This window comes from Carassius gibelio, chromosome A19 (genome assembly GCF_023724105.1).
Source record: "Carassius gibelio isolate Cgi1373 ecotype wild population from Czech Republic chromosome A19, carGib1.2-hapl.c, whole genome shotgun sequence".
NCBI classification, from domain to species: Eukaryota; Metazoa; Chordata; class Actinopteri; order Cypriniformes; family Cyprinidae; genus Carassius; species Carassius gibelio.
Window position 1 is genome coordinate 24,414,198 of NC_068389.1, and position 27,122 is coordinate 24,441,319.

Here is a 27,122-nt window from a genome sequence, read left to right on the forward strand (position 1 = left end):
TATACTACTTATTAATAATAGTGTTTATTACATCCTTTACAAACGTCAACCAAAATACCTCTGTTGTTAAACTACAAAATAGACTGGTAATTTGAAAATATCATTCACACTAACCTAATTCATTCAGATTTCTCATTATATATACATACAGCACCAAGTGATGCATTTTGTTTGATTCAGACCTTCATTTTCGATCTGTAGCGCTCGCGGATGAAGAGTGAAAATGAAGGCCTCAATCAAACAAGATGCATCATTTGGCGCGAGATGGGTATGGCTTGGCGGTGTATTTCGATCAGCTGACGGATGTGACGTTCCTCACATCAAGTCGTCATCGCGGAAGTGTAGCTGCTGACTGCTAGTGAGAATTATGCTCTGATTCTGGTGAGTTTCGGCTTTACTTTTGCCTCTCTCTCGACTGATTTTTATTAACAGAGGGTTTGGTGTTTTAAATGAGTTAAAAACAACTTGTCTCAACTGTCAACTAACCGCCGGTTTGGTGTAAGTTGGAGGTCCGTAAATGTTCAAGTTTAGAGCTACAAGCTTGTTTATGCTCCGATTTACGCGATTACTGGGCAAATAAGTGCGAATGTACTCATGAATATTAATTAGGTATGTTCTAAATATCAAGAATGTGTTTATGAAGGGATATTTAGTCGGCCATTTGTATTGTGAAATATATATTTAAAGCTTATTTGACACATGTAGATGAACTGTAAGCATGTCGACAGTGCAGAATTATTATGTGATAATTTTGCTTCCCCAGTGTTTATTATCTGGTCTATTTATTTCACATGATTTTATTAATTTTTGCAATAATTATTTGGACAAATAGGGAAGAGAGTGTTATCAAACCTGAATGCCTTGTGTTAAAAGTTAGAATGGCTTATCACCTGACCTGCTGTCATAATGACAAATTGTTCATAAGAATGACAGGCTAGAATTAATGCTTAAAACTGTTTTTGGAGCTGCCATATCAGTTCACAAACACAAATTATATGGGAATTAATGGCATTTAGTGATCATGTACAATTGTCACACCATTCACAAAAAAAAAAAACACAAAAATTATTCATATTCAAAAATATATGTATTACCCTACACAGAAATGCTAAATATTTAGTGCATATACAATATAATATGCAATCAGATACACTTCCGAGGGCAAGCCTTTTGTTAAGCCATGACTTTAGACCGGTTTTAAAAGTCAAAGGCTTCTTGATTAGATCTTGTCCTCCAGTCTGTTGCTTTGATCACTGTGCTTTCAGTTTGTGTATAATTGCATAAGACTGACTTGTTGTTAGACCGTTTGATCATCTTTTCTTCTTTGGTTCAGGGGATGTGCTCCAGCTGAATGTAGTTATGCCGAGTGGCGTGGACTACAGCGAGTTGGAAGGGAGTCTTCCTGCCATTGCTTCTTTGAATGCCTCGTATTCCCAGGCGTCTCTCTCCCTTCCCTCCCCTAAATACCCCCTGCTGCCCCCCGGAGAGAGGAAAGCCTTCTCAGACGTACGCAGAACATTCTGCCTCTTCGTCACGTTTGACCTCCTCTTCATCGCTCTGCTCTGGATCATTGAATTAAATGTAAGTTTTTGTTTTTGTTTACAAACTGTCTTATTGCCCAATGCTAAAAGCTTTTATTTGTCATTCAGTTTGTACTTCCTTTTTTAACTTCGCCCGTAGTCGTGTGGCACGCATGTTACAGTTAATTGTACGTGCCTGTTTCACTTCCTCTGATTAAAAATAGAGCTATGCAATATTTGCATATTAAATGTATAATTGTATCTCTTTTAATAATAAAAATAATAATCAATTAGAAACAACATGTGAATATTTAGATAAAAAGTTAACAGATATTTTCATATGTTATGTATTTACTATACTAAATATATATGGTTAAAGTATATTTTATATGCAAAGTATTTAATCATATAAATGTATAAGAAAGAGCTTTATTGCCAAGTATGTTTGCACATAAAATAAATTTGTTCTGGTGGCAGAAGCTTCCAGTACACAAGACAACAACAACAACAACACACAGATAAGAAATAAAGATATGTGAATAAAATACATTTATGTAAATAAACATAAATAGACAAAATTTGTATGTATAACAGAGATACAGTAGAGATATATAGATGCAATAGAATATAATTTACAAGGAATGGAATAAGATGTAGTGTACTATTAAATAAAAGTGGTATTGCACATCTATTTATTGAACAGTAGGGGAGAACATTTAACAGTTCATGAGGTAGATTGCCTTTACTTGTGCCTGAGTGTCCTGGTGTTCAGTGCTCTGAGGCGCTGGCCAGACGTTAAAAGTTTTTGGATTTGAGGGGTCCAGAGTGGTTTTCGGAGGCCTTTTCGGCATCATGATTCCCCCGCAACCTGCCTAATTAATCACACTGCATCGCCTAGAGCAATGCATGCTTTATAATGAAGTTGTTTCTTATGACAATACAAATTACATTTAAAAGAGTTCAATGAGCAATTTAAACAGTTGAGATTTTATTGTGCATAAAACGGCAAACAAATTATAGGCTAGATTTACACGAGCTAAATGAAGCAATACAATAACAGCAACAGATTTCTAAATAATTTGAATAATAAATATATTGCAATAACATTAAAATAGCTTTATATTAAATCAGTTTACATTTTTAATCTTATGATGTCCACATCGCTCCTTTGGCATTACGCAATCCAGATATATTATATATTTTGATATAGTAATTTAATATGTATCTTTAGCATGTGACATATAAAACAGTACATTTATGTGCATTTAAAGGTTGTCAATGTTAATATTGTAAGGACGCATGCTTGATTTGCCTTTCTCTGTCTCTCTCAGATCAGTAAGAATATATGGACCAGTCTTAAGAATGAGGTTGTTGAATACAACTTTAAGTCATCTTTCTTTGATATCTTTGTAAGTATCTTAAAGCAAATGTCTTGTTACTTATTGAGCCATAATAAAATATGGTATATTTTTGTAACTGAGTTCTCTCTGCTGTTGGTTTGAAATGATCTCTCCGAGTCTTTCATGCTTTTTAGTCCAGTCTAAAACAAACACACAAACTACTCACACTTAAATCAACTGTAGAACATGCTGATCATTAAACTGTTCCAGTTTTGGGGTTTTATTTTTTGTTTGGTAAAGCATTCGTCTGTTTATTAAAATATTATAGAGCATGATGTGAGTGAAACAGTGATTCACACAGTTGCAGTCTCACTACTTTCACACTTTTTAGCATGTGACATCAATAGATGTACTTGGACAGTGCTCGTCCCCTACAGCATTTCTTGTACAAGCGAGTTTTGGGTGAAACTGGGGTATAAAAAGGCTTCATTATGTATTGAAGCTGCCATCATACCTGCAAAACAGTGAATTCATTCTAGAAACATGTTGAAACACTCTTATACTCACTCACAGTCATTGCTAAATCCTAAAGTTATTACTTCATAAACAATAAGCTCTCTCTCTTTCTCATTTGCTTGTTGCTCTCAGCTTTTGGCTGTGTTTAGGTTTCTGTGTTTGCAGCTTGGTTATGCTGCATTTCGATTGAGACACTGGTGGGTTATCGCGGTAAGAAAGACCTCAGCCTATATAAATCTCAATATTTACATTTTTTTTTTTTTTAAACAGTTTATATTTTTAGGTACTTCCATGTATTTTTTTTATACTTTTGAGTTTTTAGATTTTAAAGGTCACTCGTCATGATCAATCTCTTTTTTTTTTTATTTATTTTTTTTATTATTATTATCTCAGATCACTACTCTGGTGACCAGTGCCTTCCTCATTGCCAAAGTTATCTGGTCAGATGTAAGATATTTATCTTTTGTCTTTCTAACCAATCTATTTTAATGCCTAAATTGAATTGAAATGAAGTTACATAGTGTTGGTTCCTCAGATAGACTAACACTAGCAGCTCTGAATTCCTCATATGTTTTACTATATGTGATGATAGAAATAGGTGTGGGACATGATAGTTCACCTTTTGTTTTTGCAGTTGTTCAGTCAGAATGCTTTTGGCTACGTTCTTCCCATCACCTCTTTTGTGGTGGCATGGTTGGAAACCTGGTTCCTGGATTTCAAAGTTCTCACACAGGAAGCGGAGGATGAAAGAGGTAAGTGTTTTTTTGTTTTTGTTTTTTTTTTTTTAAATTCAGGGCTATATTGAACTGACACAAATCAGTAGTTTAAAGTTTTTTTTACATTTGTGCCTTCGAGAAATGTGACTTGAGAAATTATGATTGGCTGACCTTTTTTTTTTTATTTGAGATGTGTAATAATACTGAACTTTATCGTTGTATACAAATGTGGCTGATCATATGTTAATAAAGTTTATGGTTGTGACATCATAGGTGTCATCATTTCTGAGCGAGTCAGTTTGGCTTTTTAGTATTTAAATAAATGTTCTGGGTAGACTTGGAAAATTTGCGTTGTGAACATGTGAGAATATCTGCATAGTACAAACCCTTTCAAAGAGGAAGAAAAATCCCTTTTGTCATTTTAATTGTTGTGGTCATGTAAAGTCACATCACTCAAAGCTTTGGGAAGGGAAACATGCTTCTGCTTTGCTCTGGAGATGCACACTGACTGTCACTGATGTTTGGGGGAAGTCCTCACACATCACTGGTGATTTTCTCATCTCCTGCAGTGTATCTGGCAGCAGTTAATGCCGCATGTGAGCCGGCTCCTCTGATCTACCCTAGACCAATGTCTGACGGACAGTTTTACTCTCCGCCAGAGTCCCTGGCAGGTAACGCCATTCACTTTTTACTAATGCAACTCATTGTCTGTTTTTGCTTTGCTTCCTGCCTAATGTTTGTGTTTGTCCTGTAGGTTCAGATGAGGAGTTTGATGAAGGTCTCAGCAGGAAAGAACTAACAGAACAAGTAATCAAATGCTTGTTTTCTTTTTTTTGATTAGGTTTGGAAAAAATAAATGTTTGAAAATGGCAAAATTTCTGTCCGTCGAAAAGTAATAAGAACGTTTATTCCATAAAAAGCACTGCAGATCACTGTGTCTAATCACTTGTTTTTAAGGACAAGCAGTTTATACGACAGGGACGTGAGGCCATGGCAGTGGTGGAACAAATACTGACACAAGAGGAAAACTGGAAGTTTGAGAAGGCTAATGTATGTACATGTACGTGCTTGCAGTCTTGATTTGTTTCTGGTTTTGTTATTGGTCTAATACGATGTTTTCATTCTTAGGAGATGGGTGATGCAGTATATACACTTGAAATCCCATTCCACGGGAAAACGTTTATTTTAAAGGTATTTTCCATCTGTATTATGAGCCTTTTTGTGTCTTACTTCATGTTCGTTCAATATATAGAGAATCAGTCACTTACCTGTGTTTTGGCTGTTTTAGTCACTCTTGCAGTGTAAAGCAGAGGTGGTGAATAAGGAGGTCATTTTACAGCCGGAGAAGATGGTGCAGTGGAACAGAACGGTGTCTGTTTGTCAGGTACACATACACGCACAGATGCCTCCATTAACGTCAGCTGAAACACATGTTGGTGTGAGGAATGTATTAACAGTGAAGACACATCTACACTTTAAAATGTACCAAAATGTAATAATTCTGTAACTAGGATACATTGCATACATTCCAGGATTCTTTGATGAAAGCTCCAAAGAACAGCATTTATTTGAAATACAAAATAAAAATGGAAATCTTTTGTGATATTATAAATGTCTTCACTGTCACTTTCGATCAGTCTAATGCGTCCTCGCTGAATGAAAACTAAATGGATGTGTAAAATAGGTCTTGCTTCCACAGGGGGGTATTTATGCTGATGACCCACATATACATCAATCCCTATTGTTTTCTGTTTTCTCGCTGACTTTCCATGCTAGTCATAGAAACAAAAAGGCCATAAATAAAACTCTTAAGAAGCTATAAAAATTTCATATTTTTTTGTGGGATGGTTTTGAGTTTTTAAACAGCCTTGAAGTAAGAAGCTGTTTGTAAGTGTCCTGCATACAATTAATGTTCTCTGTGTGTTCTTTTCTGATCGGTGTACAGATTTTACAGAGAGTGGATGAAAACACAATGGTGTCTTATGATGTTTCTGCAGGAGCCGCAGGAGGTGTCGTGTCTCCCAGGTGAGTCTGTTTAAAATGTGAAAACAGTGCATATTTCATATTCATTATGATTTGTAGCTGTTTTGATTGGCTCTTCAAATTCTTGGGAAGCCAAAGTGTTCAAACTGTCTTTTCTCGTTCTTCATCTTCAGGGACTTTGTGAACGTTCGTCGGGTGGAGTGCAGGCGAGACTGTTACATCTCTGCAGGAATGGCCACCAGTCACAGCAGCAAACCCCCTCACAGTCGCTACGTCAGGTCTGCTTCGGCTTCACCAGCAAATAAAAAAGAGGAGAACTTAAAACTGTACACTAAACTCTCTCTCTCCTTCTCTCTTTCAGAGGGGAAAATGGTCCTGGTGGATTTGTGGTGTTGAAATCTAGCAGTAACCCTTCAGTTTGCACCTTCATCTGGGTCCTCAATACAGACCTTAAGGTAAGAGCTTCAGTCACTGGCAGTTTGCACATGTAAGCCATTGAACAAAGTCAAATTATGTTTTTAATCAGTTGTTTTAAAAGGCAAGCATCAATACTATTAGCTTTGCAAATGCATAGAATTAGAGATTTGAACAATCCCATAACATAAATTTTGTCATTAATCTCTTACCCCCATGTTGTTCCAAACCCCGTAAAAGCTTCATTCATCTTCGGAAACACGATTTAAGATATTTCGGATGAAAACTGAGAGGCTTGTGACTGTCCCATTGACTGCCAAGTAACTCACTCTGTCAAGGTCCAGAAAAGTATGAAAGAAATCATCAGAATACTCCTGATTCAGTGGTTCAATCGTAACTTTATGAAGCGACGCCAAATGGTTTTTCTACACAAAGAAGACAAAAATAACGACTTTATTCAACAATCCGTCTCCTTTGTGTCTCTCCATATCACCATTTTGAAGAAAATGAGCTGAACGCAAACTGCGTACGCTATTCTGTGTCAGTAAAAATAAATGTATTATTAATTATTTTCTTACAACAGGGTCACCTGCCACGTTACCTCATCCACCAGTCACTGGCCGCCACCATGTTCGAGTTCATGTCTCACCTCAGGCAGCATATAAATGAAGTCCACGTCCCACGTCGGTGATCTCTGGCTTCGACTCTTTATCCAGGCACAGCTTACATTGTGATAACTTTATATCTGACTGTGCCATATTCATACTACAGCTGTCAAGAGGAGACACAGCATTGAGTTTGACTGGCGGGAGGTTGTCACTAGGAAAGTTTGGCTGCACTTTACACTGAAGTATAATTTTATATAAATGTACTACTTCGGCACATGGACATGAGGTCATAACTCATACTGTCAAACCCAACAAGAGCTGGAAACATGCACAGGAAGTTATCAGAGAGCAGCTTGTGCTGTATAAGAGGTCAGGGGAAAATCGATTGTGCCTAAAACCACTGTTGTCCCCTTGTGAACACAACTGAAGTCTAGGACCATTTCTGTGCCAAATATGCTGTGGTTTCTCATTCTGCTTTTACTTATGCCTTTATCAAACATGCACACACATTCCTACTAATTGTAATTATTGTTTTAGATCTTATTATGGTTTGCAATTGGCTCTTGTGGCCAAACATTGCTGTATAAGATTATTAAAAGTAAATGCATTCATCTGTAGCATAGATCAGCATCCTGCCATGTATATGATAATTTGTCTAATAATGTAAATGATTAAGAGTTTGATTATACAGTTACGTCTTAAATCAACATATCCGGGCAACTACGACCAGAGTATTTGTATAAAATATGCTGCAGCACAACTTTTGTGCTTGATTTTATTCTATAAAAACTGGCTCAGAGCAGCTCAAAATCCATATGAATATAATGGGCCTTTTTTTTTATGCATGCTTTTATTTCTCTCCTTTCTTTATTGCATGTCAGTTTGCTTTTCTCACAGAGCATTACTGTCCAAAGTTTGTTTGATTATACACTCATGTTTACCACATTCATACAGGGCATAGCAATTTATAAGGCATGGTCACTAGTTGTTTTGATAAGTTTTGTCTAATAGAAATGTGAATCTGTCCTACATTAATAGTTGGCTTGAAAAAGCAAGCTTAATGGTTTTAACAGAGAGGAGAAAAAAAACACTTTTACAGGGTATTGTGCTTCCTTTTAAGGGACGGCACACGTCGTAGTTGGTTTATCAATGCTATCGCTAATAATGTTTTTATAATCTTTTTCAAATCCTGTTCTGTACTTTGTTTCGCAGCCTTTCTTGGCTTGTACTTGTGTGCCTTTGTTACAGTTTCCCCTCAGTGAAATTACAAGTTGCTTTCGTTATTTAGATTTATTTTGTATCTGAAATTTCTTTTTTGGGGGACCTTTATGGACTGTATCCACATTTGTTTGTGCAAAATATATTTTGCAGTTCACTTGAATTCACTTATGATTCAGGTTCTGTGTGAATGATATTTTTATACTAATTTTAAGTAATATGAAGCTATACAGAATTCTGTCATGTAACCTCAAAAATCATGATTTTTTTTTTATAATCAACATTTAATAAATATGAACAAACAGTTTATACAGAATGTCTGTTACCTGTTTCAGATGTATAGTTAATTAAACAGTAACCCTAAAACCCTATATACTCCTATAATGTCAACTTTTTAAAATTGTAATTATTATTTGGATTATGCTTTTTAAGTTAAAAGCCTCTGGCAGAATAAGTTGTACCCAGCCTACCTTGTGATAAGACACAGACTATGAGCCTCTCACATGAGTATCACACATCAAACACTTCTCTATTTCTGTCTTTATTGCATATCATTTTGTTGGTTCATGTATTAATTTTAAAGTGATCTTTGAACACATTTGCAGGTTTGTCTCACTTTTAGACAAACTTTCAGCCACAGAACCGAAATGATGCAATAGTGTCTGTTTCTCCTTAAGGACTGTAAAATTGAATTGTATATGCAAAGCAAAATTCACAAGTATCTGTTTAGTTCTGGGTTTTTTGTGGCCACAAACTTTAGACAGTAATTCCTACCCAATTTATGATGGATGACAGCTGGCAAAAATTATAATAATAATAATCTGCATTTTGTATTAGACATCCTACTGACAACATGAGTTTTACACTTATCTCTGAATTTCACCTGCTGGAAATATTTGTAAAAAAGTCAAACATAAATATTAGATGGAAAAACAAATAAGTTTAAGCACTGAAATTATTACATAAAGATAATTTAGTTTACTATAATACAAATTGCATAAAATTACTAAATGAAATTGACTGAAAATGTAAACAATAAAAGCAAAATCAAAAACTATAAAAGTTTATAATTAATACTAAAACAACACTGACCTGCTGTTTCATGCTTCTCAAATCTGGTATTTAGGTTTGATTATTTTGCCAGTGAAATGTGAGCAAGAGGTTTAGGATTATTTGTTTTCATAATAATATGAAGCAACTGTGTTATGTAATCACTCTTTTGTTTTGTTTTTTACTTCAAACCTGCTTCGTTTTCTCTATGACTGTTTAAAATTTTATGAAGTTCTGGATATGCAAAGCAAAACCTAACGTTGTCGGAGGTAAAAGCTTGTGTGTGTTTTGGTGGCTGTAGGACGAGTGGCTTTATTTAGAGGTCTGTGATGGCCTCGGGTTACACAGCTCAGACTCATGACTAAACTGTGATGTTATTCATTCTAGAGAGACACTGAGATGTTTTAGTCGCTCGCTCTCTGGACCCCAAAAGATGCTTCACTTCTGAATAAGAGAAAACTGTGTTTAGATCTGAATTGATGGATCCAGCGTTTTGCCAGGAGTTTCTGGGGTAAGTTATAATTTAAAGCAATACATCCCACTGTTATTTTCAAATCTGAAAATACTTAACGAATGCTGAGGCTCACCCTGAAGAACCGTATATGACTCTGACAGCTTGAAGAAAGGCAAGAAGAATCTCTCCTGAAGTAGAAACAGATGTGGTGTTTAAAACTCACCTCTCGAACTTGGACTTTTTCCTTGCCATCTTCTAGTTTTGTGTTTTGAGGATGGGAGCCGCCTTCAAGAAGTTCTGTATACGATTCTGCTGTTGCTGCTGCTGTGAGGATGATGAGGACGAGGAAGAAAAGAGACCTTTACTTAGGTATTATACTTGAATTATGTTTTGAATTTATGATTTTGCTCAAGAAAAATATACTATTTCTCCTTCTTACTTTTTTATTTTAAGTTTCTTTAGTTCAAAACTGAGTAAACTTACTACAAGTTTTAACAGCCACTAACTATTCAACTCTACAACATGTGTAAATAGTATTTTTAATAAATACATTTAATTCATAACTCACTTCACAACGTGCTTCTGCTTTTCCTTTGGCCTGACAGGAAATACAAATTTGAATTAAAAAGGAAACGGGTTAACTGCTAATTACAAAGTGATATCAAACACACATGATACGGATATTCGCACAGTTTTCGTCCTCGTATGTATGGTGACGTTTTGTTTGTGTGTTTGTGTCAGTCACGACACGTTAGAATATTTCGACCGCGAGGCGAAAAAAAGGCGGGACCAAGAGACCAATCTGTGGAACGAGCCCGGAGACCCCTCCCACTCCGAGAGAGACGACGACCGCACGCTCTACAACCTGCTGCAGACCCGAGCCCAAACCCAGCGGGGCACTCACGTACGACAAGCACAACACATCTGCAAAAAAAATTAAAATAATAATTATTATATATATATATTTAATATGCCATGCCATAAAGGATTATTAGGAACATCTGTTCAATTTCTCAGTAATGCACTTATCTAATCAACCAATCACATATTGCTTCAATGCATTTAGGGGTGTGGTCCTGGTCAAGACAATCTCCTGAACTCCAAACTGAATGTCAGAATGGGAAAGAAAGGTGATTTAAGCAATTTTGAGCGTGGCATGGTTGTTGGTGCCAGACGGGCCGGTCTGAGTATTTCACAATCTGCTCAGTTACTGGGATTTGTAGCGCACAACCATTTCTAGGGTTTACAAAGAATGGTGTGAAAAGGGAAAAACATCCAGTAAGCGGCAGTCCTGTGGGCGAAAATGCCGTTGATGCTAGAGGTCAGAGGAAAATGGGTCGACTGATTCAAGCTGATAGAAGAGCAACTTTGACTGAAATAACCACTCGTTACAACCGAGGTAAGCAGCAAAGCATTTGTGAAGCCACAACACGCACAACCTTGAGGCGGATGGGCTACAACAGCAGAAGACCCCACTGGGTACCACTCATCTCCACTACAAATAGGAAAAAGAGGCTACAATTTGCACGAGCTCACCAAAATTGGACAGCTGAGGACTGGAAAAATGTTGCCTGGTCTGATGAGTCTCGATTTCTGTTGAGAAATTCAGATGGTAGAGTCAGAATTTGGCGTAAACCGAATGAGAACATGGATCCATCATGCCTAGATCCATCATCTTGGCACACTTTAGGTCCCTTAGTGCCAATTGGGCATCGTTTAATTGCCATGGCCTACCTGAGCATTGTTTCTGACCATGTCCATCCCTTTATGACCACCATGTACCCATCCTCTGATGGCTACTTCCAGCAGGATAATGCACCATGTCATAAAGCTCGAATCATTTCAAATTTGTTTCTTGAACATGACGATGTCTAAATTGTACTAAAATGCCCCCAAAGTCACCAGATCTCAACCCAATAGAGCATTTTTGGGATGTGGTAGAACGGGAGCTTCGTGCCCTGTGCATCCCACAAATCTCCATCAACTGCAAGATGCTGTCCTATCAATATGGACCAACGTTTCTAAAGAATGCTTTCAGCACCTTGTTGAATCAATGCCACGTAGAATTAAGGCAGTTATGAAGGCTAAAGGGGTTCAAACACAGTATTAGTATGGTGTTCCCAATAATCCTTTAGGTGAGTGTGTATAGATGTGACCTCTAGAGGTCAAGCGTGACGCATCATGTCTTCTGTCCTGCAGGGCTACCGGCGTCTGAGCGTCGACATCGAGGCCATGAGAGACATGAGAAGAGAGGTGCGAGATAAGTGGAAGATGATCTTAGAGAATCTGGGTAAGAGATGATGTGTGAGAGATGATGCTCCAGTGATTCGGAGACCGTCTGTCACTGAGATGCTCGGGTTCTTCTCTCAGGGTTCATGGCTGAAGCCGAGTCTCTGCTGACTGTGTCCACCAGCGCGTCATATGACCGCATGAGAAACGCAGCGGTCGCCCGCAGCCTGCTGCAGACCCTCCACACCGAGACATCCATATTCAACCGCAAAGAGGCTCCACCCGAGAGATACCTCTTCATCCTGGTGAGCTTCTCACTCAAACTACAACTCTGAGCAATCACAAACTATCAGAAAGAGTTCATATAAATCATGTAAATACTGATGCTGCATTTAAATGTGTACTTCTATTTTAAGTGAGGTGCTATAAATGAAGATTAATATAATTTATATATTCAAAAATATTGAAATAATCTAATATAAAAATAAATATTACTATTTTTAAATGCATTTTATATCAAATATAATACAAATATCAATATTTAGAATAAATGTAATTATTTACATTATTAATACATTTAATATAAACAAAAACCACAACTTCCAGAAAACAAAACAAAAAATTAATGAACTAATAATGTTTATTTTACTTTTCCCAAGTAATTAAGCATAGATTAGCATATTTCAGTGGCAACGGGTGGTTAAAATTGTCTGAAGGTATTTTGATAAATTATTCATTTGAAGCATTTTTAAAAAAGGGACTTGAGCCATACTACTTAACATGCACAAAATAAATGTATTGTATATTAAATAAAAGCAAGTTAGAAATTAGTTAAAAGTAAAAAAAAAAAAAAAATAGAAAAAAAAATATTATTAATATATATTCAAAATATTAAAATGAAATATTCGATATAAAATAAAAAGTGTGTGTGTATATATATATATATATATATATATATATATATATATATATATGTCCTATATGTGTGTATGAACGTCTCAAATGAACCTGCTTTAGTTGAGATAGACAGACTTCCCCTTGTTCACTTTGACCTCTGTAATATTTGCACTGCGCTCAGGACCGGCTGATTTATCTGGATGCTGCTGAAGATTTTGTGGCCAAGGCTCGACGCTTCTACCCTCCTAAAGATGATGATGATGATGAAGAGGACACCACCGGTCGAATAAATCTCCCTCTGCTGCTGTCCCGCATGAATCAGAACATCTCTGGAGGAGAGGACGAGGATGAAGAGGGCGAGACCACCGGTCCAGAGGACTGACAATGAGATTAGATTGTGTTGAGGGTTTTGGAGGTAAAAGTATTTTGACTGATGTGGGTTCGGGTTTTAGGGTGGATGATGGGGATGCTTAAGATTAAATGGTGCAGGTTTAAACCATTTATTAGACAAATGATTTTATGAGAAATAGGAGACTTTTTAGAAACATAGAAATAGCTGCAGGTCTCACATTTTATGTAACTATGAATTATAAAATCATTAGAAGATTCAGGATTACGGAGGCATGTTGATATTGTAAGGCTTAGATTGTGAAGTGAATTTAAATGAGTAGAAATGAAATGCATCTCTTGAAATTTGTGTCTGTGTTCTTTACATTGGACGCTTGTGAAAATGTTGAAACTAGTCGGTTATTAAAAACTTCAACTCTCATATGCCATTTGTTTTTTTTTTTGTCATCACATCACTTGCTCACCAACGCTACATTTCTACAAATCTGTTGAGATGAAGAAACAAACTCCTCTACAGTTATAATGCACAATAACTACCACATGAATAAAAGGAACGTCCTTTTTATTGAACATTTTTATTGAGGTCCCAAAAACCATCATCAACGATATTATGTAAACAATATTAATTAGGAAAATAATAAAAAAACAACAACAGCTCAAATATCCACAGCCCCCAGGGTTGAGCGGACAGTACAAGGGTGTGGATTCAAGCTAAGATGAGATTTCATGTGCAATCAGGAATGTAGACATGGTGTGCGGCGCTCGGAGGACTGGCGTCTGCTGCAGACTACTGCTGGACCTGGCAACGTGAACACACAGTTAACAGCAGATCAAAGAGATACGACACAAATGAAAGGAAAAACTCCAGCATGATGCATACTTCAAAATTCAGGCTTTTGATGACTTAAAATGGCCTAAAACATTTATAACGTGAAGGTAATTTTGACTGTTTTATTTCTGTATTTGTTGCTGTCTATAATTTATGCATGGTAGATGTGGCATTGAGTTAAATTGACACATTGCAAAGCCTTTCAAAAGTTTAACAACAACAACAAAAATAGACCATCCTGTGTTTTTTCTCTGAATAAAATGCATGGCCTCATGTTTTACTTTGGAAAAAAAATAATTTTTACTTGACACGTTTTGAATAAGGCTGTGTTTTCACAATCAATTTAGAAAGTGAATGATTTCTTGGAAAATAAAGTCTGTAGTAGTAACCAGTAATGTGTTATAGAGAATAGCTAACTTGTAGGGGAGTAAATCGGATGGATCGGCACTATACAATATGATATAGATTCTCAATACCAGCGATATGATATTTGCCAATACCTCAAAAAGTTATACGATTCAATTCGATACAGGAGTATATCGATCGATATATCTATATTTTTATATTATAAATCTATTTTAAACCACCATCTACATTTTTATTAACTCGCAAATGCAAGCAAAATATATAACAAACATTTAAATTTTCACATTGTGTAAATAAACAATTGGAAAATATATGCTAATATGGGCTCAGTGCTAAAAATAGTTTTTTTTTTTTTTTTATACAGATAACCAAATTACAAGTAATAGGAGAAAATAAATACAAAGATACAAGTTGAATAAACAGTGCTTTTCAGCTCAGTCTAAAATACATTTTAAGGTATGCTACAGAAATGTAATACATCTAGAATAACTGCAGTCTTCACTGTATAAATTAAATATGGATTCATACTTTTTTGATGTTACAAAGGTTATTTAGTCAGGAGCAGTGATCACTTGTATTTTTCTTTGACAGTATTAGATTTATTATTAGTTTGCTTTCACTTAGAGAACAAAAGCACGGATTTAATATACTGATACACATGCCTTTTCTTTCTGAACTGTTTACATTAAGACATGCCTAACCGACTGTGTTTACTAGGATCGATTTAGTATTCGCGTGGTGCGGCTGTGTGTGCGTGCGCGCTCAACCGTTCTGCAAACAATCCCGAGCATCTTTTATTCTCACCTTGTGCCTTCAGGCAGTCCTTATACCGAGTCCTGATACATGAGTTTGAGCGAGAATGCACGTGTTGGCGGTAATGCATAGACGGATTTTATGTGAAAATGTGGACAGTGTCAAATAAGGTGACTATTTATACTAGTATCGATATTTTAAGTGTGACATCGATGCATCGTATCGATGTTATCGATCCATACTGATGAATCGTTACACCCCTACTAACTCAGGGGACACCAAACTACTGCAGACTATAAAAACCTATCAGATATAGTCCAAGCATAAAAAATACAAGCACAGGCGGGTGATTGTGTACCTGCTGAGACTGTGTGTCTGGTCCTCTGCTGGCCAAACGGCTGAGGATGTTCCTTTCAGACATCTGCAGCCTCACGGCGACCGGCGGTATCCTGGCGATGGTCGCCGGAAGACGTGTGACATCTGCTTTCATGTCACTGAGCAACTCTTCTAGCTGTTTCAATACTATTTGAAGCACATACAAAAAATAGTGGGTGTCAACTTCTATGATGAGTCAAATTCAGGAGTTGAATTTTTGAATGTCAGATGATGCACCTTTGTGTAGGACGGCGTTGGCAGGTTTGTTTCCGGATATGGATTCCTTGCTCAAGTGCTGGTGGGACTCGGCCAGACACTCCACTTCACTGAAGCGTGTGTTGAGAGCCATGGAGGGGTGAGAGGGGTCTTCAGTCATGTTCAGATACGCAGCCCTGCGCAGCTGTTCTTCAATCACCAGAGCCTGCTCAAGCAGCTGCAGGAGACACACATAAAGTGTGTTACTAACTCCAATGACATGACACGAACACAAGAAAAATGTCATTCTTTTCAGAATACCTTGAATCTCCTGGCCAGAAACTTGTTCTTGATCTCCAGGAAGTTTCCTCTGTTGATCTCTCCCTTGAAGGGTTCGTTGAGAATGGCGAACCGGACGTCGTTCTGAATATCTTGCCAACGAGCGTAACCGTGTCTGAGACGGTGAGTTAAGGTGCATTTCATGCTTTGCTCGTCTTTGAACACATCTGAAAGACACTCACATGTGTACATGCATGCAAAAGGCTGCTTTTATTTCTTTCTTTTTTTTTTTAAGGATACTGTATGATGCCAGCGAGTAGCCAGTAGTCGTGGCGGCGATGCCAGATCTCATTGGTCTTCTTGGTAACTGTGGCGGCTCGCTCCTCATTCTGCCACAGGGAGTGTAATTCTGCAAAGAAAAATAATAATAATAATAATAATAGTAATACTTTTATATATATATATATATATATATATATGTTTTTTTTTTAATGCTTAAACATAGCATTTTGGCAAATAATTGTTATAATTATGCCTTTTTAACACTTATTTACTACTAATAAAATCATTCCTCAAGAGGCAAAACAACCCAAAACCACAAAATGTATAAGAGAAAATTCTAATGAGTATTTTTTTTTTTTTTTTGTAGATACTGAAATTCATGTAAAACAATATTATTTATAGTTTTGTCATAAAAAAGCTGGACATTTAAATAATATACTGCATGTGTGTGTATTAATATTTCTAAAGATATATAAATATTAATAGTGAATCATAAGTGAATAGATAAAATAAATAGTTAAAATAATACATTTAATATAGTTACAATAAATCAAATACAATTAATAGTTAATAATAGCTAATAGATTAATGTCTAATATAACATTAATAGTTAATATAGTAAATAGTTAAAATAGTCAAAAATAAATATATTAAATAGTTCAAATACATTTTTAAAAAATGCAGCTCAAGTGCTGCTCACATTAGAGAAACCTCTAAAAAAAAAAAGATATTTATATTAAAAACAAAAATAAGGAAAGGAGTTGGGTGGATGGTGTGGGATTTGAAAACAATGGCTTGATATATATTAACCAAAAGCTAAATTAAGAAAGTGTATTTTCAAAAACGTAGAAGCTTGTCAAGGTTTCATATTTCTGGCTAAAACTTCTATACCGAATCACTTATTCTTCAAAGCTAGTACAAAACCTGAGAAGAGTTTCTAAAATAGACAGAGATCTTACCGGTAAATCCTCCATCTGCGATGTTGAACATGAACCGTGTTTTGGCTTTCTTCCTCTCTTCAGCTGCTGCCGCTGCTGCTGTACTGTCTTTGGCACTCTCTCCATTCTGCAGTTTTCCTGCTTCCTCCGTCTTACCAGGATCCTTCTCGTCCTTCTGACCTGGAGCAAAATGAACGACAAGTTAATGAAGTGTGAAGGTGAGAAACTACGTAATCATGTCAAAGCCAGTCAGGTAGTACAGACCTTTCTTCTCCTCTGTAACAGGGGTAGTGTCCATCTTCTCAGGTTCATCGTCCTTCTTTTCTACTGAAAATAAAACACATGATCAAATTAGCCACCACTTGTTTAGACAAAGTATATTTTTGATCCCATTCAACCCTGAAAACCCATATTATCAGAGTCAAATGGGTTGCAAATTACATTTTTGTTCACCTTTGGTGTCTGTTTCCTTCTCAGCCTCAGATTCTTTGGGCTTGCTGTCACTGGTCTTTTCATCAGCGTCTTCAGACTTCGCTTTCTCTTCCTCTTTCTCATCTTGCTTTCCATCAGCCTTGTCTCCGTCTGAAGAGGTTTCAGGCATTTTGTCTTTCTCTTCTTTGTCTTTGCCTTTGTCTTCAGAAATAGAAGACGCTTCGTCATCTTCATCAGGGATGGCAATGACCTATTGATTAGAAGAAATAGAAATAGCTTATGAACAACCAAAATCATCTAACCTTACATGGTCGAAACACTGAAAATTAAGTCACTAATATACATCAAATAAAACGAAAGAATGAATTTGGTGGTTGGGGATGGGTGGTGGCGGTGGAGATGGGGTAAACAGTTGACTTTTTTACTGTTTACGATAACTGCTTAGTTAATTTTTGCTATTTAGCTTTTAAATGCTATAAAACAAAATGTTTTTTTAAAAGAAAAAAAAAAAAATCCAGTACATTCAGGGCTCCAGACTGCGACCAAATGGTCGCATTTTGCGACCAAATTTTGAGAGTGTGCGACTGAATTTTACATCCAGTCGCACATGTGCGACCAGTAGATTTGCACACACACACACTTGCACACACTCGCGTCTCATTGGGTGATGCCTGTCTGTGAGGCTGCAAATGCGTGTGAGAAGAATAGTGAATGGCCACTGTAAGTGGCTAAAATGTGTGGAGGGGGAGGGGCCTAGAGATAATTGAGCGGGGGTAAACATCTGTGGGAAGGAAACCGAGACAAATATCATCACAACCTGATATGTGCGTGCGTCTGAGCTATGAGCAAGCGAACTATTGATTCGTTCTTCCGACCTGCGGCTAGTGTACCAGTGCCAGAGTCTACAGTGTCACCGTCAGATGATGATTCAGAGTCAGAGGTTGGTGTGGCTAAAAAAGTCCGCACCAGGGCCGGCCCGTGGTATAGGCAAATGCTAAGGGCGCCACTCATCCATAGGGGCGCCAGAATGAGTGAACGAGTGATTTGTTATTTTTTTTTATTTTTTTTTTTTTACATATTTTTTTTTTATAATAGGCTACTATTTAAAAACCATTAATTCAAAACACTTCCAAATAAAGCAAAAAAAAAAAAAAAAAAATCCGGCTCTTCAATCTTCCCCCGCCCATCGAGTGCTTGAAGTGTGTCAGAAACAGAGTGCGCGCACGATCAGTTGTTGGTAATTTGTTGTGTAGCGTGCCCGACGCCGCATCCAATGTATACAGCACTGCTTTTGTTAACACACAGCTCGTAGAAACGGGCCTGGCAGCTCGCGCCAGTTCTAGACACGGTGAAAGTTTCCTGATTGTGACGGAAGGCCGAATTTACATGACACATTATAAATGAGCATAGTCTGCGATAGATACAGTGCCAAAAAGAAGAGAAGAGGATAAAGACAGAGGTAAAGAGATGTAGTGAAATAGCAATTTATTGCATAGGAGTAAGAAGATACTATAATTTCATGGCAGTTATTTTTACCTTAAACTTAATGTTAGCAGTTGTTCTGAGATCTGAGTCCCCAGACTGTGATTTTGTACAATCAGTTTTAAGACGCATTTTTTATTATCACTTTTTGTTTTGTTTTTTTTTGTTTTTTTTTACTCTACAGTTGTGCAGTTTTGGGGGGATACAGTACAGGCCAAAAGTTTGGAAACATTACTATTTTTAATGTTTTTGAAAGAAGTTTCTTCTGCTCATCAAGCCTGCATTTATTTGATCAAAAATACAGAAAAAATGTAATATTGTGTTATATTATTACAACTTAAAATAATTTGTTTTCAATTTATTATACTTTAAATTATCATTTATTTCTGTGATGCAAAGCTGAATTTTCAGCATCATTACTCCATTCTTCAGTGTCACATGTGACATCCAGTCTATCACATGATCCTTTAGAAATCATTCTAATATGATGATTTATTATGAGTGTTGGAAACAGTTCTGCTGTAATGTGTGTGTGTGTGTATATATATATATATATATATATATATATATATATATGCATGAGGCGCCAGGTAAAATCTTGCAAATTGGTCAGGGCCGGCCCTGGTCCACACTCACCATTTTCGAGAAGACTGGCTGTAAGAATTCAGATGGCTGAGGTACTATAATTATTAGAACTACTTTTCACCAAATACAAAAGCCAGCTCGACCTTCAAAGGAAGAATGGCTTAAAACTTAACGAAACATACAACAACGATAAAGCATGCACACAAACTTTTTTACTATGCACATTTTTTATTCTGAGTGTATGGAATTTTGTTTACTATTTGTACTGTCATGACAGCGATGGTGCTGTCAGTTTACCTTGTTGCATCTTCAAAAGTGCAGAATAAAATGTGACACTGAATTTGAAACGGCACATTGTAATTTCTGCATCTATTATTAAAGTATTTATTAGTAATACAGTGGAAATTAGTAGATTTGGTTAGCATGTTGATTTACGGTGTGCGCCCCTAAATTTTCTGGTTGTGCCCCTAAAATTTTCAGTTGGGGGCCACTGTGCTCCTAGTGTAAAAAGTTAGTCTGGAGCCCTGACATTTCTGTATAAGGCTGGGCGATATAAGCAAAAATTCATATTTCTGTATTTTTTGGCTGATTTGTGGTATACAGTTGTATATATCACAGTATTTTGTATTTTGATTAAACTAAGCGAGCTGCTTTCAACTGAAACTATAAAATAAAGGATGCTAAGAGAGAAATAAAATGCAGAAATTATTTAACTAAAAAAACAAAAAAACAACTCTGATTGGTTGACCTCTTCCTCGTTTTCTGTTGCTTGTTTTAAACACTGCGCGTGGACAAATGCATCGCTAGATTTTTTTGCGTAGTTTAGAGTGACAACTCGTACCAGCGTACTCTGAAGTCAAAATGCGTAGTTGCTACACAAAATGCATACAAGTTAGCAGGTCTGCAATAAGTATATGGGGCTTTAAAAAAAAAAAAGAGATCAATATATTTTGTCGTTTAAACCGATACTCACTTCATTGTCTTTATTCTCAGTTGTGTCCTTCTCACCGTCTCCATTTTTAGCTTTTTCTTTATCGACATCTTTTCCACCTTCTTCTGTTTTGGAAACAACATCTGTACAACAAAAAGGCAAGGTTTAATAGTTTGTCTTATTTGAACAGTAATCAGCTTTACAATAAGAGAGGTTGTGTTTAATGTGGCACCTGGAGCAGGTGTGTTGGGCTGAGTGTCTGCTGGAGTGCCAGTAGAGGGCGTTTTGCTGGGTGAGTCGGGCTGACTGCCGGCAGTGGATGCAGTTTTATTCTCGGTCAGCTCCATCATCCAGGGCATTGACCACTGACCGTTCACATGCTCGAACTCTTGTACCTGAAACAGGAGGTTATCCAAACACCAACAGTTAGACATCTGTGCAAAATGGATTTTGCTATTCGTGCATCTCACAAATTTCACAGAATCGGTTTGTAAACTTCACGGCTTTCGTACTGCATGTTATATACAATAATAATGCTTCACTCTTTTACCTTCTTTCTGATCAATGACATCACACCGATCCGAGTAAGGACGTGCTGCCGTGACAGTCCCTCCCGGGGAACGCCATCAGCAAAGCTTTCAGCTCCATCTGCGCCAGGCTCACACAAGTGCCGCATAAAGAGTGAGACGTAAGCCCTGAGAGAAAGAAGACACGGACAACAGCATTAAAACCAGGTCATAGATCCAAGACACACAAGGTATGAATAATTATTTAAGATTTTATGTATTTATTTTTCTAGGAGCCTTATGCTTACAGATAAATGTCTTATCTGTTATCTCTAATGCCTACCAATTTTGCATTTATAATGTTCAAAAATACAGTAAAAAAAGAAATATTGTAAAAATATTACTACAGTTTAAAGTAACAACTTCTATTTGAAAATATTTTAAAATGTGATGCAAAGCTGAATTTTTATCAGCCATTACTCCAGAATTCAGTTTGATCAATTTAATGCATCTTTTCTAAAAGAAAACAAAAGAAAGCAGAAAAACCAACAAATATTCCAACTTTTTCAACAATTTCTTCACTTCTGCGTCAGACTTCAATGCACGTTAGCGAGTACCATGATGCACGATTGTGAATTCCTCTGCTTATAAACAAGGCTCAGTGCATGCCAGAATTCTGGCACCTGCATCACACACGCGTGACTGACCAGAAGAGAAGAAATTGTTGAATAAAGTCATAATTGTTGTTTTCTTTGCACACAAAATGTACTCTTGTAGCTTTATAAAATTAAGGCTGAACTGAACCACTGATGTCACATGGACTATTTTTTAACAGTGTCCTTTCTGGTCCTCGAAAAAGTTCCGTTGTTATCTCTGCAGGGTTAGAAGATATCTTGAATTTCATCAAAAATATCTTAATTTGTGTTCTGAAGATAAGAGGAGAGTAATAAATGACAACTTTCATTTTTGGGTGAACTATCGCTTTAAATATTTGTAATCTGGTCACAACCTTAAAGGTGCTGTATGTGGGATTGACACCGAGTGGTTGAACCAGGTATTGCAGTCCAAATTCAAAATATTGTTGAGGTTTTTGTTTTTTCACCCGACCCCTCCTTCTCAGATTGATGACACAAACATGAACGAGCACACTTGATGAAGAATGAAATTAAATGTGTTTTCCGCCGACTGGCAACCCGGAGTGGCGAAATACAATTGGGTAAACTGGTTACACAAATTAAAACAATGACAGATATTCCGGGCCAGAACACTCATTTTCAAAGGCGATTAACTGACTGTAGCATCTTTTTTTTTTTTTTCTTCAGATAAACAAGTGTTAACTAAGCATGTTTCTTAAATATCTGCAAACATATGGTATTTTTTGGTCTATATAATATCATTATGGTAGTTAACTTAGATTAAACTCACTTGAACTCCCTCTCTGATTTGCCACGCAAGTCTCTGACCAGCCACTGGGTTGTGAAGGCGTCCTGAGGCGGCATCCCATAACGCATCACTGCGTTCAGGAAGGCCTTCCGCTGACGAGCATTGAAACCCAACACCTGCCAAATCCAAACAAAGTTTTAGTAAGTTAAACTAAAAACACGCGAGTTTAAGAAAACCAAAATCCCAGGTATCCTTCACTCACCTCAATGTTGCCGCTCACTCTGGCCAGCAGGGGGGGCAGGGGTTTGTCTCTGTCATTTCGAAGGCCTTTCCTGTTGGGTCGTCGTGAATTGGCTGCAAGACGATAGTGAAAAATTGCACTCAGTTTTATTTTTTGGACTTTTTAAAATCCTGTGTTCAATCATTGTCATGCCAGTTTCACCTTCTGTTCGTTCGTCAAAGTCCTCGTCTCCTTCCTCTGAAGCAACAGAATAATCTGATTGGCCATCAGATTGATCATCCTGCCAGTCTGTAACGAAACAAAAAAGATTAACAAACTTGGAAGCACTTCTTAATGGTTAAGTAGAAATGTAGCAAAGCACCCCGAGCCGGCTGAAAATTGATAAATATATGTGGCGATTCAAGTTGGTATAGAGACTAGTTCAGACTACATGACTTTAAATGTTGGCAGATTGCTGTGTTTTTCAGATTACAAGATTTACGGTCTGTCTTGAAAACATTGTGGTGTTCATTATCATGAATTTGCACTCTCATTCAGCCAATCTGCTGGTTTTGTTTCATTCACATGTTTTATGCTGCACAATTTCATTTTGTTTTTGCTTCAAATATTGAAATTATACTATAGACTGCTCATTGTGCATGTATGCAGCATATTTGTTAATATTTTATATTTGTTTGGCAAAACAAATTTGTTTAAAATGAAGAGATTTATTTTATTTGCATTTATTTATTATATTTTTGGGTTTGCTTTACAATTTCTAGATAGTTTTGTTATTTGACATTTTTCAGTTTCACAAAGAAATGTGTAGTTTTTTGTGTGAGAGATAATAAAAGAAATCTCATCATGCAAAAAAAGAAAATGTGAGGAAATCATATTGTGAAATCAGTATTGCGAATCGTTTAGCATCTTGAGTTGGGTTAATTGTTACATCCCTACGGTTTATATTAACCTGGACAAAACACTTCAAAAGTGGTTCATAGTTTAATAGTGTTAGCACATCTCTCACCTCTGTCCTCCTGAGAGCCGTCGTTGTAGTTGACCTGTTTGCGGATTCGCTTGCCCTTGCCCAGATTACGAGCCAAATCCTCCTGCTGCTGCTCATAATGGTGTCTGAGCAGTTTCTCCCAGTAATCTGGATCCACACTTTCCTCCTGCTTGATGATCTCCCTCTGAACTTCCTCTTCCTGAAGGAGAAGACAGGAAACAGTGAAAAACAGCAAGAGATGGTAAAGAAATTACATCTATAACTGTATTATTGAAGACCAATTATGAGACCGGACTAAACCGCAGCTTCATGTGACAACTAAAGGCATATTTTCTGATAAGTTTTTTTTTACTGCTCTATGTTTGATGTGCTTGTTTGTAAAGCTTCACAATTCAGCCATGAACTGTGATTATATGTCAATATAACTACAATCACTAAACAGTGAACTATTATAACACTACAATATAAACAGTATTAAAATAAATTTAAATAAGCTATTAATATTGTTATATTTCACCATAAAATTACAAAGTATTTAAAATTGTTATATAACTGTAAAATTACAATACAAATGTATGGCCATCTTATTTGTAGTTTCATTTTCAAAGATTAATAAAATTGTATTACTATTGCAATATTTCACTGTAAAAAATAATTCAAGTATTTAAGAAAATTACAATAAAGGTGATGCATTTTTTTCATTTTCTAAATGTTTACACATTAGAAACATTAAATCCCAATTTATATTTCTATTGTAACATTTCACAGTAAAACAAAATATATTAAAAATTAAAATTAAAACCATCAAGCTTTAGTTTCAGTGGAAACCAGCAGCTGATTTTAAAGTTTCTCTCGTTTACAAGCACAGGTTTATAAACGTTTCTCTTTTTGAAGATGGTTGGAACATGTTGCATTCCCAAAAGCACATTATAAGCGACACAAAGCCGCACCACGTTTTTCTTATATTTTGATTAATCGCACAATCCTACAGCCTGCTGTTATCCCACAGGTCCAGCAGCCAACAGTGCTCTTCACTGGCACTCACCGCTTCCTCCTCATCCTTGACCACATACTGAGCCACTTTGAAGGAGCTGAGATATTCGTTCATGCTCTGGAGCTCGGTGTCATCTGTGGCATCCTGGTTACGATCCAGCAGCCGGTCGATGGCTTTGTCATCGTAGTGAATCACGCTGCTGTCCTCTTCTTTATTCTCTCCTTAACAGACAAACACAACCATTTCCGATTTCAGTTCCTTGGATGAGAAACCGTATTAGAATAAATTAAAGAGTCTTGTAACCCAAGGCACACCTTCTCCCTCATCTTTGAAGAGCTCCTCTGTACCAAACTTGAGAATGTCATCCAGCTCCTGTTTGGACATCGAACCGGTCTTTGAGCCCAATCCAGGACGCACAACCAAGTGAGTCAACATCATCTTCTTCTTGGCCACCTGGAGATAATAAAATAAAGCCATTCAGTTTAGACAGTGTTGGCAAAAACATTGTGTTTCACAAAAGAACTGTAGTGTACCTGAGTAATTCTCTCTTCAACAGAGGCTTTGGTCACGAAGCGGTAGATCATCACCTTTTTGTTTTGACCAATCCTGTGAGCTCTGCTAAAGGCCTACAAAGAGAAAACAGAACAAAAATCAAAATGAAACACACTTTTAGAAAAAAGTAATCTTGTCAAGTCAGATCTTACTGATTTCTAGCAGGTTATCCACATGTTAAACATCAGCTGATGCCTGATCTCACCTGAATGTCATTGTGAGGGTTCCAGTCTGAGTCGTAGATGACAACCGTGTCTGCAGTCGCCAGGTTGATACCCAATCCACCGGCTCTGGTCGACAGCAGGAAAACAAACTGGGGAGCACCAGGAGCTAGAGTGAAAAACAAAATTCATTATGTAATTTATATAGAGCATGAGCAAACAAATGAACAAACCACATCATTACATAGCAAACATCTGAACTCACCATTGAAACGGTCGATGGCTTCCTGTCTCATGCCTCCTGTGATGCTTCCATCAATACGCTCATATTTGTAGCCCTCATTCTCCAGGAAGTCTTCCAGCAGGTCCAACATTTTGGTCATCTAGGGAAGAGAGACAAAACATCTCAAACACCTGCTGTGCATTATAGGTGCTTTTGTAATTAAAAACAAAAAATACAGTCATTTTGTGAAATATTATTAAAATTTAAAATAACAGTTTCATATTTGAATATATTTAAAAATATTATTTATTCCTAAAACAAAAAAACACAGTAATTTTGTGAAATATCACAATTAAAAATAACTTGAATATATTTTAAAATATTATTTATTCCAATTATGGAAAGCTGAATTTTTTTTGAGCCATTGCTCCAGTCTTCAGTGTCACATGATACTTTAGGAATCAATCTAATATGCTGATTTGCTACTCAATAAATATTTATGATCAAAAAAATAATTTCTAACTTGTTTTTTTGGGGGGAACAAAAAGTTTTGCCTTCGAGATAAAAGTAGACATGCAACAATCGATCGGCCAGGGACCGAAATCAGTCTCACGTCCGTAAATGTCATTGGCATGGAAGCTCTTCACTGTGAGTGAAGAAGACACAAAGTTTGCAATTTGTAATACGTGAATGGCCAAAGTAAACCATGGGGGAAAAACAGGTCTCGATTAATGCTCGTCTGGGACAAGGAGTATTTTTTTTAAAGGGCCAACGAAGAGAGAATTTTACTTGATTAAAACATCAATAACCATAAATTGGGAAGCACTGAACTTGGCCACCACAAATTTTCACACGATAATTATTTTGATTTAATAGCATTCAGTGTAAGCGGCGACTGATTATATATTAAGTGAGTGAGAGAGAGTGACTCACGCAGAAATCAAAACAAATAAGCGCAACAGTACACACAAAGAAACTCACAGTAAGTTATAGATTACATTAATATAATTACATTTATAATAGATAAGCAAAATTAAAATGTTGATGTATACATTATTACACAGCCAAGATGTTTTCCTGAATATCAATGATTGCAATGTAACATTGATTTAGTAGTTCAATAAACAAAATATTACACTTAAGTGATTTGTAATTTACAGACGATATTGACAGTTTTAGTTCAATTTTGCAAACAAAAATAGTTCCAATGAAAGTCACAGCAGAACGGTTGATGTTCGTTACTGAATGAATCCACGGATTTGAAATCAATGATTCAGTGACCTATTCATAAAAGACAGTCACTTGCCTCGTTTCTAAATGAATCAGGCATTTGAACA

General features: G+C 36.6%; 3 protein-coding genes across 7 annotated transcripts in view; 2 read left to right on the forward strand and 1 right to left on the reverse strand.

The window, feature by feature from the left end:
* Nucleotides 1-231: 231 nt before the first annotated feature.
* LOC127935468 (stAR-related lipid transfer protein 3) lies at nucleotides 232-8,624 on the forward strand. 2 transcript variants are annotated; one of them, XM_052533365.1, is made up of 15 exons: nucleotides 232-381; nucleotides 1,334-1,581; nucleotides 2,852-2,929; nucleotides 3,509-3,586; nucleotides 3,770-3,823; nucleotides 4,011-4,128; nucleotides 4,662-4,763; nucleotides 4,847-4,899; nucleotides 5,050-5,142; nucleotides 5,221-5,283; nucleotides 5,381-5,476; nucleotides 6,038-6,117; nucleotides 6,249-6,353; nucleotides 6,437-6,530; nucleotides 7,073-8,624. In XM_052533365.1, exons 2-15 carry the CDS (start codon nucleotides 1,360-1,362, stop codon nucleotides 7,178-7,180), a joined length of 1,344 nt encoding a protein of 447 aa, XP_052389325.1. In that variant the 5' UTR covers nucleotides 232-381; nucleotides 1,334-1,359; the 3' UTR covers nucleotides 7,181-8,624. The 2 variants fall into 2 exon arrangements, with proteins under 2 accessions (XP_052389325.1, XP_052389326.1); XM_052533366.1 differs by lacking the exon at nucleotides 3,770-3,823.
* Nucleotides 8,625-8,764: 140 nt separating this feature from the next.
* LOC127935486 (melanoregulin-like) lies at nucleotides 8,765-13,714 on the forward strand. Of its 2 annotated transcripts, none has more exons than XM_052533399.1 (6): nucleotides 8,765-9,876; nucleotides 10,079-10,188; nucleotides 10,561-10,723; nucleotides 12,019-12,109; nucleotides 12,190-12,353; nucleotides 13,127-13,714. In XM_052533399.1, the coding sequence occupies exons 2-6, from the start codon at nucleotides 10,094-10,096 to the stop codon at nucleotides 13,325-13,327; spliced, it is 714 nt and encodes a 237-aa protein (XP_052389359.1). In that variant the 5' UTR covers nucleotides 8,765-9,876; nucleotides 10,079-10,093; the 3' UTR covers nucleotides 13,328-13,714. The 2 variants fall into 2 exon arrangements, with proteins under 2 accessions (XP_052389359.1, XP_052389357.1); XM_052533397.1 differs by having other exon boundaries at nucleotides 8,765-9,634; nucleotides 9,753-10,188.
* A 124-nt stretch (nucleotides 13,715-13,838) lies between these two features.
* The window catches only part of LOC127935449 (chromodomain-helicase-DNA-binding protein 4), a 32,748-nt gene continuing 19,464 nt past the window's right edge, over nucleotides 13,839-27,122 (reverse strand). For 2 of the 3 annotated variants that reach the window (XM_052533318.1, XM_052533319.1), the window contains exons 22-41: nucleotides 25,828-25,945; nucleotides 25,607-25,731; nucleotides 25,383-25,475; nucleotides 25,164-25,302; nucleotides 24,901-25,070; nucleotides 23,877-24,054; nucleotides 23,072-23,158; nucleotides 22,892-22,983; nucleotides 22,672-22,805; nucleotides 21,291-21,435; nucleotides 20,973-21,135; nucleotides 20,783-20,883; nucleotides 17,764-17,992; nucleotides 17,575-17,637; nucleotides 17,332-17,490; nucleotides 16,391-16,499; nucleotides 16,133-16,265; nucleotides 15,854-16,049; nucleotides 15,600-15,763; nucleotides 13,839-14,092 (exon numbers count right to left, since the gene is read on the reverse strand). In XM_052533318.1, coding sequence (XP_052389278.1) covers nucleotides 14,081-14,092; nucleotides 15,600-15,763; nucleotides 15,854-16,049; nucleotides 16,133-16,265; nucleotides 16,391-16,499; nucleotides 17,332-17,490; nucleotides 17,575-17,637; nucleotides 17,764-17,992; nucleotides 20,783-20,883; nucleotides 20,973-21,135; nucleotides 21,291-21,435; nucleotides 22,672-22,805; nucleotides 22,892-22,983; nucleotides 23,072-23,158; nucleotides 23,877-24,054; nucleotides 24,901-25,070; nucleotides 25,164-25,302; nucleotides 25,383-25,475; nucleotides 25,607-25,731; nucleotides 25,828-25,945 — 2,610 coding nt within the window. In that variant the 3' untranslated portion in view covers nucleotides 13,839-14,080. The remainder of the gene's footprint in view (nucleotides 14,093-15,599; nucleotides 15,764-15,853; nucleotides 16,050-16,132; nucleotides 16,266-16,390; nucleotides 16,500-17,331; nucleotides 17,491-17,574; nucleotides 17,638-17,763; nucleotides 17,993-20,782; nucleotides 20,884-20,972; nucleotides 21,136-21,290; nucleotides 21,436-22,671; nucleotides 22,806-22,891; nucleotides 22,984-23,071; nucleotides 23,159-23,876; nucleotides 24,055-24,900; nucleotides 25,071-25,163; nucleotides 25,303-25,382; nucleotides 25,476-25,606; nucleotides 25,732-25,827; nucleotides 25,946-27,122) is intronic. The other variant, XM_052533320.1, reaches the window with a different exon arrangement.